The sequence below is a fragment of the Gymnoscopelus braueri genome (assembly GCF_963280865.1).
Source record: "Gymnoscopelus braueri genome assembly, chromosome: 4".
NCBI lineage: Eukaryota > Metazoa > Chordata > Actinopteri > Myctophiformes > Myctophidae > Gymnoscopelus > Gymnoscopelus braueri.
The window spans coordinates 12670620-12686904 of NC_137605.1; the positions used below are offsets into that span (position 1 = coordinate 12670620).

Sequence of the window (16285 nt, forward strand, 5' to 3'; positions counted from 1 at the left end):
GGTGAGTAGACAGCCAGGGTGCGGTCTGGAGGCGAGATGAAGGGATAAATAAACACGCAGAAGAAGGAATAAAGACCCCCCCCCCTCCCCCCCGCCGGGGCCCCGGAGGCACGACGACATGACACGGGCCCCGCCGTGATGGCTGCTGCCTCGGAGCGCTGGAAGAGGCGGATGAGGGAGGGAGGGAGGGAGGGGCGACGGGGAATGTGTGGCGCCCTGTGAGGGGGGGGGGGGGGGGGTGCAAAAAAAGGTATAGCCCCTCCCCCCTCCCATTACTGGGCGACGCGAACAAACGCTTACATGTGGTTTGAAGTCTGATGGTTTCTGAGAGTCAGTCTGTCTCTCTCTCTCTCAATCTGTCTCTCAATCTCCGCCTTGTTTGGTGGCAGTGGTAGAAAGTAACTAAGTACATTTACCCAAGTAGCCTACAGTACTTAAGTACATTTTTTTTGGTCTTTTTTACTTTGTCTATACTTTTACTTCTACTCCATTACATCTCAGATGCAAATATTGTACTTTCACTGCAAAACGATTATTTGAAAACTTTAGCTACTAGTTACTTTGTAGATTTTGATTATTATTAAAAGTGATTTTGAAAATATTTGAGAATAGCAGATCTACAAGCTCACAATGCGTCTTGATGCCACGCATTGTGAGTTTGTAGATCTGCTATTTTCAAAAGATTTGTATACATTTGAAAACTTTAAATGGGACATTCTGCACAATGAGTACTTTTTACTTTTGGTACTTTAAGTGCATTTTGATACCAATACTTTTGTACTTTTGACTAAGTCAATTTTGAATTCCGGACTTTTACTTGTAACAGAGTATTTCTACATTGCAGTATTGATACTTTTACTTAAGCACAAAATGTGAGTACTTTTTCCACCACTGTTTGGCGGGGGGGAGGAGGAGGGGGGGCGGGGTTCAGCCGGCGTGATTTATCTGTCTGAGACAGAGATCCTGTTCCAAGTTCAGACGGCAGAGCATCAGACGTTCAGAGATCACAGCCAGGGGACCACAGACAGACAGAGGGCAGGTCCAGGGGCCAGGCGGGGGTCAGGTTCGCTTTTTACAACCAGCCCTGGGGGGTCTAGACTCTGTGCTGCTGCTGCTGGTGGTGGTGGTTTTTGGGGGGCTTTGTTGGAGAACCTCCATGGTGGAACACTTTGCTCTTTGATTATGCTCTCTGTCCGGTAAAAGCCTGGAATTCAAAATGTACTTGAGTAAAAGTACAAAAGTATTGGCATCAAAATGTACTTGAAGTAGCAAAAGGAAAAGTACTCATTGTGCAGTATGTCCCATTTCAAGTTTTCAATATACACATTTAAAATAACTTAAAAATAGCAGATCTACAAGCTCACAATGCGTCGCATTGGCTATTTTCAAATGGTCGAAATGTATATAGGGCTGAAGTGGGTAAAGTATGTTTTGTAATAATGGAAACTTTTCAGGATTCAAATTCAAAAGTAGCAGATCTACAAGATCAAAACGCGTCGCTTCGTGTGTGTTTGTTTGTTTGTTTGTTTGTTTGACAAAAAGGAATCTATGGAATCCAAATGACTGAAACCAGTCGTGGCGACTGAGAACTTTAATCTATGAGTAGTATGGTTGAAACACTGCAAAGTCCTGAGTGTTTCTGTAGCTCTGAGAGTGTACATTTGTGCATTCTCTCAGAGCTACACAATGGACAAATTAACACTGAGTTTTTGTTTCTTTTTTTTACTGTGTGCTGGTTTGCTATACTATATATTGGTATTGTACGGTTCCTTTTCATGGTGAAATTAAAACACGTTTCAAAGGCTGTGTTAAAGATGAGCTGGACACCTCTGAGGATGTAGTTCTATAGCTGCCCGAGCTTATAGATCTGCTATTATAGGAGCTTATAATAGATCTGCGATTTGAGGTGTAAATCACCCTGAAACTGAATCAACATGTGAAGGCTTATTATACATGTGACTGGAATGTGTAGTCAAAGTCATTAGTGTCAATTGGAGCCTTAATGAACTAATTAACACAGAGGTGTGTGGCCTGTGTAATCCATCCACACTTCATTGGAGCATTTGTGTTTATCAGCCTTAACAAATTGTGGGATCTAACTTTGTGCGTGCGGCTGTGTGCACGAGTGCGTGTGTGTGTATGTGCGTGTGTGTGTGCGTGTGCGCGCGTATGTGTTTTAATTTTAAGTATTTTTTCGCAAATTAACGACTTACTTGGTCATCCTACAGAGTCACACAAAAGCATCAAAGGTATCAGATCTACAAGCTCAAAACGTTGCGCTGAAAATGGACAGTTTTGGACATAATGAGGTTTCCACCCTGACACAGACTATCCAGTCTTGACTAATCAACCCCAAGTGGAACAAAATGTATTTTCTCCAAAGGTGAAGGGAGAGAAAATGAGGAGGGGGGGGGGGGGTATGGTGTGTTATGGGGGGGAGAGAGAGGGGGAAATTACATTTATGACCTGCAACATCCTGCCAGGACTTTTTATTAGCCCGCTTTAAGCATGCGTGACCTGCCCTCTTCGCAAGCGGGGCCGTTAAATGGTTGCTGCTGACCCTGCATCTTTGTGTCGTAGGACCCCCCCACACCCCCCCCCTCCCCCAACAACACATGACCTCGCTAACCCACCAACACGGTGGGACAGATAAATTAACCAGCTGCTAAACTTATGGCCTAATTTTCGGGACTGCCCTGCGTTCTGCCGCGGGGCAGTTCTCCTCCTGCGTTGTTTATGTGTCAAAGTGCGTGTGTGTGTGTGTGTGTGTGTGTGTGTGTGTGTGTGTGTGTGTGTGTGTGTGTGTGTGTGTGTGTGTGTGTGTGTGTGTGTGTGTGTGTGTGTGTGTGTGTGTGTGTGTGTGTGTGTGCGTGCGTGCGTGTGTGTGTGTGTGTGTGAGGAGGGGTTCTTAGAACCATCAATTTACGTGCCGTATGTAAACACACGTGGTTCTGGAGAGGTTTATGGAGAGAGAGAGAGAGAGAGAGAGAATGCGTTGCTGCTGGATTGATTCATAACATCCTCGATCGTCCCAAAGTTGCACTGTTATGTACGCTGAGGCAGGAGAACGCAAGGCAAGAGGAAAGGTAGTATGCATGGATTAGAGCTAAATGCAATCTCACCAGTGAACATGTTTGTATGACCAAGTCCTAAATGTGCAAAATTGTGAAACAGCAGTGGTGGAAAAAGTAAAAGTACCAATACTGCTATATAGAAATACTCTATATTCAAAATTTACTTGAGTAAAAGTACAAAAGTATTGGCATCAAAATGTACTTATAGTACCAAAAGTAAAAGTACTAAGCTATTTGAAAATAGCTGATCTACAAGCTCACAACACGTCGCATCTGTGAGCTTGTAGATCGGCTATTTTCAAATAGCCTAGGTACAAAATAGGGCTAAAGTGGTTAATGTATGTTTCATGATATCATCATTTATATCTGAAGTAAGTAACTAGTAACTAAAGTTTTCAAATAATTGTAGTGGAGTGAAAGTACAATATTTGCCTCTGAGATGTAGAGGTGTAGAAGTAAATGTATTGGAAATTGGAAATACTAGGGTAAAGTACAAATACCTAAACATTTTACTTAAGTACAGTACTTAAGTAAATGTACTTAGTTACTCTCCACCACAATATGTAAAATGATGATGTTTTAGTAACCTTATTCCGGTCCGTTGTAAGGTTCCTTTTCATGGTGAAATTGAAACACGTTTCAAAGGCTTTGTTGAGCTGGACTCACCTCTGAGGATGTAGTTCTGGTAGTTCTGGTCGGCCTCAGCGCCCACTTTGATCAAACATGTCAGACCCTCAGCCACCACGAACTCATGGACCAGGTCCTTGTCATCCTGGAAGAGAGAGAGAGAGAGAGAGAGAGAGAGAGAGAGAGAGAGAGAGAGAGAGAGAGAGAGAGAGAGAGAGAGAGAGAGAGAGAGAGAGAGAGAGCTAAATCAGTAAAGAGATGGAGAGTTTGACCTATACTCAAATTGACTAATTCTCACAAATCAATTAACACATATAATCAGAATTCCCGAAATTGCAGAGGTTGTTCATTGCCCGGAAGTTTTAGCTACAAAAGGGAAATGTTTATTCCAAAAAAAAGGTTAAACAGTATTTAGAAAATATCCCTTTGTGTGTGTGTGTGCTACTGTAAATAGTTGTAGTGGAGTAAAAGTACAATATTTGCCTCTGAGATGTAGTGGAGTAGAAGTAAAAGTACTGAAAATTGGAAATACTCCAGTAAAGTAAAAAACACCTCAAAATTGTACTTAAGTACAGTACTTGAGTAAATGTACTTAGTTACTTTACACCACTGGAAAGATCCAATTGCTATCAATGATACCGGCTACACCAGGCGTGCGGATACGCGATCCTCATATACGCGAGCTTTAAAATAGGACTGGATCTATAAGTGCGTGTGTGCCTACAGTATATGCGCTTGTGCGTGTGTGTGTGTGTGTGTGTGTGTGTGTGTGTGTGTGTGTGTGTGTGTGTGTGTGTGCGCGCGCACATTCTCTGGTGGGTGCCAGCCGTGATGAGGAAGTTATTCAATGATCTACAAGTCCTCTGAGCCAGTGGGGTCATTAATGGGCTGAACACCCCTCTGTGCTGCCAGCGCATTTAAAAAAGACACACAATCTGTGAATTAGGGATGAGCTCCTCTGCAGATTTACAGTTTAACACAAGGCAGTATCCCTTATGTAGTCATTAACCAGGCTGGTTTTACATGGACGGCAACACTTTAAATCACAAATCCTGTGTGTGTGTGTGTGTGTGTGTGTGTGTGTGTGTGTGTGTGTGTGTGTGTGTGTGTGTGTGTGTGTGTGTGTGTGTGTGTGTGTGTGTGTGTGTGTGTGTGTGCGCGCGTGCGCGTGAGTGTGTGTGTGTAAACGGCTCTGCTGGGAAGCAGTGTGCTGTTTTTCTTGTGTGATAAAGAGCAACACCAACAGCTCTGCAGGCCTGCTACTGAGATTTATGCTAAGCTCCAAGCATACAGATATATTTCCATGGGAGCAAATTATACCGGTGACTGGTCCCTGCATAACACTCACAACGGACAAATTAGCCAGCGTGCTGCTGTGTGTGTGAGCGGCACATTTCCTGACACTCCTGGCAACGCTGGTGTTTTGCGCTACCTTGAGTGTTGCTAAGTGCCTGTTGCTCCCTAACCATTAGGCATGCAATGCGGTCAGTGGTGTAAAGTAACTAAGTAAATTTACTTAAGTGCTGTACTTAAGTACAATTTTGAGGTACTTTTACATTACTGGAGTATTTCAACTATTCTGTACTTTTACTTCTACTCCACTACCATCTCGGATACAAATATTGTACTTTTACTCCAGTTATATGAAAACTTTAGTTACTAGTTAGAGATAGATTTTGATTACTATTAAAAAACATACATTAACCACTTCAGCCCTATACATTTCGGCCATTTAAAAATAGCCGATCTACAAGCTCACAATGCGTCGCATCTGCTATTTTCAAACGATTTTTATACATTTGAAAACTTGTAAAACGGGACAGTCTACATAACGAGTACTTTCTACTTTTGGTACTTTAAGTACAATTTGATACCAATACTTTTGTACTTTTACTCAAGTAAATTTTTTATTCCGGACTTCCGAATTCCAAACAGAGTATTTCTACATTGCAGTATTGATACTTTTACTTACAGTAAGTAAAACATTTGAGCGTGCAATGCGGTCACGTTGTGGAGAGAGGGACGCTAAGAAGACTGTGGCTAGCTGCACTGTAACGAATGGCATGACACCCGAGCGATAACAGCCTGAGTTATACACTTGGTTGCAGTGGTGTAAAGTAATTAAGTACATTTACTCAAGTACTGTACTTCAGATAAGAAGGCCCTCCTCGAGGTCCCTAATACTCAACTAGTAACCCGGGGTGATCGGTGATTTTATGTTTTGCTTTGCTGTCTGTTGCTTTTAATCTTGCTCTGTGCAGCACTTTGGAACTTTGTTTGGAAAGGTGCTATACAAATAAAATTCATTATCATTATCATCATTACTTAAGTACAATTTTGAGGTATTTTTTACTATTATTATTATTATTATTATTTCAAATTTTCAGTACTTTTACTTCTACTCCACTACATCGCGACGCGTTGTGAGCTTGTAGATATTTTACTTAAGTAAAACATTTGAGTACTTTTTCCACCACTGCCATTAGGCGTGCAATGCGGTCATAAAAGACGTTGTGGAGAGAGGGACGCTAAGAAGACTGTGGCTAGCTGCACTGTAACGAATGGCATGACAACCCGAGCGATAACAGCTTGAGTTATACTCGGTGGCGTCGCTGCGTGCAACAAAAAATATCCAATCTACAAGCCCACAATGCGTTTGCAGTGTGACGTGTGAGTATGCCTGTAGATCTCTTAGCCAGAGAGCGCAAGTCTCCTTTATAGGCTCGTCTGTGTGATTACTGACCCCAAACCACAGGCCTGCATGCTCTTTCACACTCGGTTCAATCATTAAATCATGTTGCTGTGTGTCAGTAGCATCTATACTGAGTGAGCAGCTCCACTGAACGCTGTCTGTCAGCTATAGGCTGTTTTATATGCAGTGTTGATTTCGTCGACTAAAACTATGACGAAAAATGTTCATCGACTACCTTTTTTCACTGACAAAAACTAAACAAAAACCCATTAAAAACTAGGCTACGATGACTAAAACTAAGACTAAATATATTGACAATTTCGTCAACAAATAAAAACTAGACTAAAATTCTAGTGAGGGACTAGTGGAGAAGAGATCCAGTAGAACAAAAAGACGAGTAATTTTTATGTTTGGTTGTGCTCGGTGTTGCGCTCAGAAAATAGCAGATCACAACGCGTCGCAGCGCGACGCGTTGTGAGCTAGTAGATCGGCTATTTTATAAAATTTTAGATCGGCTATTTTATTACATTTTATGATATTTAATCGACTAAAACTAGACTAACAGTAAAACATTTCAGGTGAATAAATATAACTAAAACTAAATGGAATTTGATTCAAAAGACTATGACTAAAACTGAATCAAAATGTGTCAACGTAAATGCATTTTACGTTGACGTTGATTTAAAAAAATTGTAGTGCAGACGTTGATTTAAAAATCTCATAGTGCGGCACGAGTGCCGCACTATGAGATCGTAGATCTGCTAATTAAAAAAAAAAACGTTTTTGATTATGTATTTTTTAAAGCGAACATATTTTGTACTCAAATCTTTGCTTCTGGGGGATTCTACAAATGTCTTCTAAATCCTAACAGTTTTCTGAAAAACGAATGTTACTGTATCAGTGGTTCTCAAACTTTCTCATGTAAAGGACCCTCCAAAACTATATGTATTTTTGGCCGCAGACCCCCATCAGAAAATATTGTGTTGCAGGGAATTTTTGGGGCGGTTGAGCACCAGTATAAATGTGTCTATTATATTGAATATGAGTGTGTGTAACCCTGGCCTTGGCTGTGCATTGTTACTTTTAGCCCTTCTTTTGTTTTGTTGGTTTTCTTTTGTTTTGTTTCGCTTTTTTCATTGACCTGTAAGACACTTTGGTCGACCGAATCATTTTAAATGTGCTTTATAATTTTAGTTGAGTTGAGTCTTTAGCCTATAGACCACACTGACTGGACACAGCCAGGTGACTGTAGCCTTCCTCAGCATAGAGATATATAGCGTTGCTGTCAGGCAGCAACGCTATATATCTCTTATCTCCATATTTTAACTTTTTGTGTTTTTTTTCCCGTAAATTAATGCTACTTGACAGTAGCCAGACTACCAGTGGTGGAAAAAGTATTCAAATTCTTTACTTAAGTAAAAGTACCAATACTGCAATATAGAAATACTCTGTTACAAGTAAAAGTCCAGAATTCAAAATGTACTTGAGTAAAAGTACAAAAGTATTGGCATCAAAATGTACTTAAAGTACCAAAAGTAAAAGTACTAAAATGTTTGAAAATAGCAGATCTACAAGCTCACAGCGCGCCGCGATGTGACGCGTTGTGAGCTTGTAGATCTATAAAGGTATAAAATAGGGCTAAAGTGGTTAATATATAATGTATATATTGATAATATCATAATTTATATCTGAAAAGTAACTAACTAAAGTTTTCAAATAATTGTAGTGGAGTAAAAGTACAATATTTGCCTCTGAGATGTAGTGGAGTAGAAGTAAAAGTATTGGAAATTGAAAATACTCAAGTACAAATATCTCAAAATTGTACGTAAGTAGGCCTACAGTACTTAAGTAAATGTACTTAGTTACTTTATGCCACTGCAGACCACTAGTAGACAGACTACTTGACTTTACAGCGTCACACAGAAGCATCAGCGGTGATGACACATCGCTCCAGTGAACAGCAGCGGTACCAACGAGGTATATCTATGTTTATATCTCCATGTGTTCCTCTGTGCTGGGACTTGAAATACAAGCAGAAGATCCATGGCCGGTAGAACGTCACCTCCATCATGAACATGACATTACAGACAGAGAGGGGGCTTTTCCACTGAGCTTGTACCTCAGCTTGCATTTCACTCAGAGATAGTTTGTTGTGTTTTTCGACGTGACCCTCTCTCTCTCTCTCTCTCTCTCTCTCTCTCTCAGAGATGACAAAACCACCTGCGTCTCTCACACCGACGACTGCGTAATTTAACCCATTAAGACCGGGAACGCACCTGTGTGTCATTTTTAAGATTTCTTTGGCGATTCAAAAATAGCAGGATCTACAAGCTCATAGCGCGGCACTATGAGCTTGTCTATGAACTTGTGCACATTTTTGAATATATATATTTTTAAAGTGAAAATGTTTAACTCAAATGTTTGCTTCTGGGGGGATTCTACAAATGTCTTCTAAATCCTAACAGTTTTTTAGAAAAAAGAAAACGTATGTTGCTATAATATCAGTGGGTCTCAAACTTTTTTCATGTCAAGGACCCCCAAAATGATATGTATTTATCAGCGGACCCCCCCCCCCCCCCCCGCCCCATCTCAAAATATGTTGTTCTAGGGACCACCAAAAGCAAATATTTGAGGAGAAAAAATAAATATATACATAGGCTATTCAAAGATTTGCACACATTTTCACAGTTTCTTTTTGAAAATAGCAGATCTACTCGGTACCGCGCTATGAGCTTGTAGATCTGCTATTTTTGAAAAGCCCCAAAGAAATCTCAAAATGACAGAGATGCATTCCCGGGTCTTATAGGGTTAGCGTAGCGGGAGGCTTTCAGCGGGATCTATAGCATGCGGTCTAGCGTTCAGGTTAGCATGCGGTCTAGCGTTCAGGTTAGCATGCGGTCTAGCGTTCTGGTTAGCATGCGGTCTAGCGTTCAGGTTAGCATGCGGTCTAGCGTTCTGGTTAGCATGCGGTCTAGCGTTCAGGTTAGCATGCGGTCTAGCGTTCTGGTTAGCATGCGGTCTAGCGTTCAGGTTAGCATGGGGTCTAGCGTTCAGGTTAGCTGGAGGTAGAGAAGCACTAAACACTGTAGGGTGGTCGGCCGGTCCTTCTTCTCCCCCGGGAATTACGTTGTGAGTATTTCCAGACCTGGGCTGGCTGACCGTACCATACCTACAGTATATATATATATATATATATATATATACCGGAAATACACACGGTCATCAAATTATTGTCTTAGGAATGCCACAAAAACAAAAATAAATCCATGAAATCAAGGCTTCATGGGGTGTGTAATTGATAGAAAATAAGTCATTTTTTTTACCTTTAAAGTACCAAAAGTAAAAGTATTATGCAGAATGTCCCATTTCACAAGTTTTCTAGACAAAAGTGAGCTTGTAGATCTGCTATTTTCAAATAGCCCAAGTTTTAAGGGCTGAAGTTGCGTGTATGTTTTGTAAGTAAAATCTAAATATTAACTAGTAACTAAAGTGGTCAAATAATAGTAATGGAGTAAAAGTACACTATTCTATTTGCCTCTGATATTTGCCTCTGATATGTAGTGGAGTAGAAATAAAATAATTGGAAATTGGAAATACTCAAGTAAAGTATAAATACCTAAAAAATGTACTTGAGTACATAGTACTTAGTTACTTTACACCACTGGTAACACACACACACACACACACACACACACACACACACACACACACACACACACACACACACACACACACACACACACACACACACACACACACACACACACACACACACACACACACACACACACACACACACGGATGGACAAACAGCTGGGTGTAGATTGAAATATCATACACAGCTCCTACGGCTGTGCAAGGGAGTAATTATGCTAGATACGGATCAAATGAATAAACAAATGACAAAAGAAATGCTGTGTGATTTACTGTACTGGACTATAGTCCACATCCTGGGTTTCAAAACGCTACAGTTGCAATTTTCAAATACATGTTTAAATCATCATCAACATGCTAGTGTCATCATCTTTAAAGGGATAGTACACCCCCAAAATGATTTTTTTCCTATCGATTAGTCACCCCATGGAGACTTGAATTCATGGATATTTTTTGTTTTTGTCTCATTCCTAAGCCAATAATTCGATGACCGGCAGCGGTTCCGGTAGGAGACACAAAGAGTCTCACTTGCGTCTCCTACCGGAACAGCTGCCTACCGGTCCGCTGGTCATCAAATGATTGGCTTAGGAATGTGACAAAAACTAAAAAATATCCATGAATTCAAGTCTCCATGGGGGTGAACTATCCCTTTAACCTTTGTTGTATATCTTTGGGCAAAAACATGAGCCATCAATGCTCTGTTTTTGGTGTCTTTGTTTTATTTGTTTATTTTCGAGTTAGTTAAGAAATAACATCCGATGTGTATTGGCAGAGGAATAAGACAAGATGTCTCCGAATGTTTACTTAGAAAAGGGGGATGAAAGGACAGGCTACTTTAAAGGACTCGCTTCTAAATGTGGGGTCCGGAGACCCCCAGGGGTCCTTGGTGGGTTTCCAGGGGTCCTTGGTGTGTTTCCAGGGGTCCTTGGTGTGGTTCCAGGGGTCCTTGGTGTGGTTCCAGGGGTCGTATATCTGATTGATAGTGGGGAACCTTAAGGGTCTGTAAATCAGAGTTGCTAGTTGTTTATTGTACCAGCTGATTTGTTTAATTAATAATTAACTAATAAGGGCCTCATTCATTGGACAGTGATGTAGAATGTAAGCCGCCCCCCGCCAGAGCAATGAGAACCAGTGGTGTAAAGGAACTAAGTACATTTACTCAAGTACTGTACTGTACTGTACAATTTTGAGGTACTTTTACTTTACCGGAGTATTTCCAATTGTCTATACTTTTACTTCTACTCCACTACAATTATTTGAAAACTTTAGTTACTAGTTACTTTGCAGATAAAGATTATTACATTATAAAACATACCTTAACAACTTCAGCCCTATTTTATACCTAGGCTATTTTCAAACATTTTCAAACATTTCAGCTTTTACTCTTACTACTTTAAGTACCAAACCAACAAAACCACTGACATCATCTTCAAACTGAAAGCCTCTAACAACAGAGCCACCGGTTGGTTCCTCCACTGTCTGCAGAGAGCTGAGGTGTCCTGATCTATTCTGGGCCTGCCTGTCTTCAACCTCTCTGCTGCTCTCTTCTCTTTTCCATCCCAGCGTGATGGTTAGCCCCCCCCCCCCCCTCCCCTCCTCTGCACCAGACCCAGTCAGTCAGTCAGTGTGTGAAGCTTCAGTCTGAGCCAAGAACCAGACCTGACTGATCCACAGCTGAGCTGGGCTGCCACGGAGACACTCTGTACTGCAGCAACTCTGCCTTAAGAGAAAACTGTGTGTGTGCGTGTGTGTGTGTGTGTGTGTGTGTGTGTGTGTGTGTGTGTGTGTGTGTGTGTGTGTGTGTGTGTGTGTGTGTGTGTGTGTGTGTGTGTGTGCGCGTGTGCGTGTGAATATGTTGTTGACTGTCAACCAGTTTGATATGCATTAGGACACGGATCCCCTTTCTGTTTTTGATCTCTTTCTGTGTAGAATGCATGTATAGGTGTGTCTGTGTGCGTGCGTGCGTGCGTGTTGCATGTGCGTCTATACACATGCATGTGTGCATGTGGTACATGCATGTGTGCATGTGGTACATGCATGTGTTTTGGTGCATTTTGCATAATAATGCGAACGCACAAAGGGCCACAGGGTTGGGGAAAGGCGTACGTTTGGAGAACGTCTCAGAGATAATGAGAAACGGGAGTGACAGTTAGACAGTCGCTGGGGTTTTCGCTCGCTGCAGTTTTAAGGCAGACTCGCTTATAAGGGGGGGGGGGGTCGATTATAAGGCTCCGAATTACCTGAAATATCTGCTTGAGGGAAAACAGGGCCCGCCGCAGCTCCCGTCCCGTCGAGTTGTAGAGTTTCTCTGTATGGAGGGGGGAGAGAGAGAGAGAGAGAGAGAGAGAGAGAAGGGGAAAACATTAATTCACCATCACAGATGCTGTCTTCGTGAAGTTGGAAAAAGTGAACAAACCAAAGTTTTTTTTTGGGAGATTAGTGAGATAACAGATTGGTTTGTGTGTGTGTGTGTGTGTGCGTGTGCGTGTGCGTGTGTGCGTGCGTGCGTGCGTGCGTGCGTGCGTGCGTGCGTGCGTGCGTGCGTGCGTGCGTGCGTGCGTGCGTGCGTGCGTGCGTGCGTGCGTGTGTTTGTGTGTGTGTGTGTGGTGGAAGTCACTGTTCTCTTTCACAACATCACACACATGATCCTCTGCTCTGCTAATCATCTCTGAGCCACAGGTCTGTGTGCATTGAGAATCACTTTCTTGTTCTTCCGACCTACGCAAATAAAGGCCCTAAGACAAAAGTTTGGAAACATATGTTTGTTCCATCATTTCTCTGTTGTTACTTTAATAGAAGCATGGTATGTTATATATCATTGGTTCTCAAAGTGGGGTCCGGGGACCCCCAGGGGTCCTTTGGGGGGTTCCATTGGGTCCCCAGCAAAATGTGTTAATATAGCATCACAATAATTTGTACCACTTTAACCTTTTATACTTTGGCTATTCTAAAATATTTTTGAAAAATCTTGAAAATGTGTGCAAATCTTTGAATATATATATATATTTTTAAAGCAAACATTTTTTACTCAAATCTGTGCTTCTGGGGGTCCCTGGAACAAAATACTTTTAGATGGGGGTCCGCGGCCAAATACATCATCATTTTGGGGGCCCTTGAAAAAGTTTGAGAACCACTGTTATATATCATTGGAAAGCCGGTCCGTTCCCCTTTAAAACGATGTCACATTTGAAATGAACATGCGTCTGTGGGAAGAGGCAGAACAGCTGATTATGTGGGCGGGATCCCAAGTGAAATGTGCCAAAATCCCAGTTGTTCTGTCCATAACAGATTTTTGGCAATTTTTGGCACATTTCACATAGGACCCACCCACATAATCAGCCGTGCTACTCGGTCCCACACATTTAATGGGACATAAGTGGACAGACAGGCTGTCCAACGCTCCTAGTACAGTAACAACACAGATTAGGATCTGTCTCCCGCAACCTATGCAAGCAAATCACCAACTCAACTCAACTCCTTGTGAACAAAATTGTCTGATAGAAAAAAGAAGTGCTCGGAAGTTGAAAAAAGTGTAGCGAAGGTGCTCTTTGGTGGGGGACTGAAAACTTGCAACTAAGGAAATTAAGGCAAGGCACTCTTCTGGTGAAAAAAAGTTAAAAAGCCTTTATTGATGTGGTTAGTTCATAATTAGCCTCGATCTCCAGGCTTTTATTGTTTAGTTTTGCTAAAAAATAAAAGCCTGGCCCAACGCGTCGGTGTACCCGGCATAGGAAGTGTTTCATTTCCCCAACTAACCAGAGTGCAGTGGGCGTCGCTCGTAATGTTGTGTTGACGGGGCGGGGGCTGACGGACAGATCGGTGAACCAATGGGATCAGGCGCATTCTCTCTGCGCTGATTTTAAACCCGCACCTCTATACACGAAAGCAGGAAGGCTAGTGCAGCCTAGTTCATAATAGAAGTAGTTAAAAACTGTGATAACCCACGCGTAGCCTGTGTTCAAAATGTTACTTGAGTGAAAGTGCCAAAGTATAAGCATCAAAATATATTTAAAGTACCAAAAGTAAAAGTACTAAAAAGTTTGATGTGACGCTTTGTGAGCTTGTAGATCGGCCATTTTTAAATAGCCTATGTATACAATAGGGCTCAAGTGGTAAATGTATGTTTTATAATATCACAATTTATATTTGCAAAGTAACTAGTAACTAAAGTTTTCAATTAATTGTAGTGGAGTAAAAGTACCATATTTGCCTCTGAGATGTGTAGTGGAGTAAAAGTAAAGTAAAAGTATTGAATATTGGAAATGCTCCAGTAAAGTAAAAATAACATTTTGTCAAGTACAGTACTTGAGTAAATGTACTTAGTTACTTCACACCACTATTACTAAACAGAGCTAAAGGAAGAAAAAGAGAGAAAACAAAACATAGTGAGAGGAATTCTGGAGCGGGGGGGGGGGGGGGGGGAAAGCACAGTAGTAGGAGCAGCTCAGAGCTTTTGGTTGAACAACATCTGTGGAGAGTTAGGCGAACACTGCGTACGTTTCCTGCCTCTGGCGGAGCCTCGAGGAGGACTGCCTCAGGCAGGCGGGCCGTATATATATATATAACACTAAGTCACTGCACACTAGACTTAGAAGGCTCACAGCTCCATCCGCCACCACAATAGTTAACAAACAAGCGGGGCCATTAATCAAAGCGGGGCAACGCCGCGGGGGGCCTCCCAGCAGCCCTCATGACGGAGCATGGCGTTTCGCCGACCATGACGTGAAGTTTCCAGCAAACAGTTTGACCATCCTGCATTCGTTTTATGCATTTGTGTGTGTTTTTTTTTTTAGCAGGGTTGGGCGGGGGGGTCTGGAGGTCTAGCAGATGATGGGATATTGCGTCATCATCGACCATATACATAAAAAGTCCCCGGTTTGATTCCGGCTCACGCAGAGATCTGTGTTGTCTGTCTTTTCCTCTTTATGCCTTCCATTTCCTATCCTATCACGATGGTTTTCAAACTTGTTTTATTTCAAGGACCCCCATTTTGGTATACATTAAGGTCATGGACCCCCATAACTCCAAAAGTGTATAAATTGAACCAAATGGATTTGATTCCATTTATACACTCTCGGAGTTGCATTCAGTTCCTTTAGCTGCAGGGGAGCCCCCCCCCCCCTCACGGACCCCTGGGAATACCTGGACCACACTTTGAGGACCACTGCTCTATATCTAAAAAGAAAACTATAAAAAAAAAAAAAAAAAAAAAAAAGATGCTGCAGCAATGACAGCATCGATGCAGTTCATGCTATCTGCCAAAGGGTGTCAGTGTTGAGCAGACAGTGTTCCCACGCTGCAGTGGCTAAACTGCATCATAGGCTCAGTCACTGTGGAGGCTCTGGTCTGACTCAGCAGAACACTGCACTGCACCGCAGACACACACACACACACACACACACACACACACACACACACACACACACACACACACACACACACACACACACACACACACACACACACACACACACACACACACACACACACACACACACACACACACACACACACACACACACACACACACACAATACATTACTATACTTGTGCAGACATCAACATTTTAGGATGCAGATTTTATGTATGTCATTTTTAGATATTTTGGTCACTTAAACCATTATTTTATACTTTGGCTATTGAAAAATAGCAGATATACAAGCTCATAGCGTGGCACCGAGTTCCACGCTACAAGCTTGGAGATCTGCTATTTTTTTTTAAATGTGTGCAAATCTTACTTATTTTTTTTAAGCAAACATTTTTGACTCGAATCTCTGCTTCTGGGGGTCCCTGGAACAACATATTTGGAGATGGTGGTCCGCGGCCAAGTACATATCATTTTGGGGGTCCTCGACATGAAAAAAGTTGTCATTTTTAACCCTAAAATCTAAAGCCGAAAATAGCTGATCTACAAGCTCACAACGCTGTGAGCTTGTATAGATCTGCTATTGTCCGGTGCAAGACAACACCAGTGTGCAACCAAGCATTAAATCAAGCAAAACTCCTCCAACCACAACCCTTAAAGCTAACCTCTAAATGTGTAACCCTAACCCTGAACCACAACGTGAATCTTTTCCTAATTGTTAAAGCCCGGCTCCACAAATCTTTTTTTAACCGTAAAAACAACCATTTCTCTGGTGAGAAGAACCAGGAAAACTGTCCTCACACTGTTTCACACATTCTACTATACTTGTGAGGACACTTAGTGGAAGGATTTAGAATGCTGACACACCGTGTG

The 16285-nt window shown here is 42.0% G+C and overlaps 1 protein-coding gene across 1 annotated transcript in view; it reads right to left on the reverse strand.

The window, feature by feature from the left end:
• Window positions 1-16285, reverse strand: part of LOC308083436 (FH1/FH2 domain-containing protein 3-like) — a 179897-nt gene that overhangs the window by 84688 nt on the left and 78924 nt on the right. Inside the window, 2 exon segments of the mRNA XM_080425750.1 lie at window positions 3741-3846; window positions 12288-12355. Coding sequence (XP_080281876.1) covers window positions 3741-3846; window positions 12288-12355 — 174 coding nt within the window.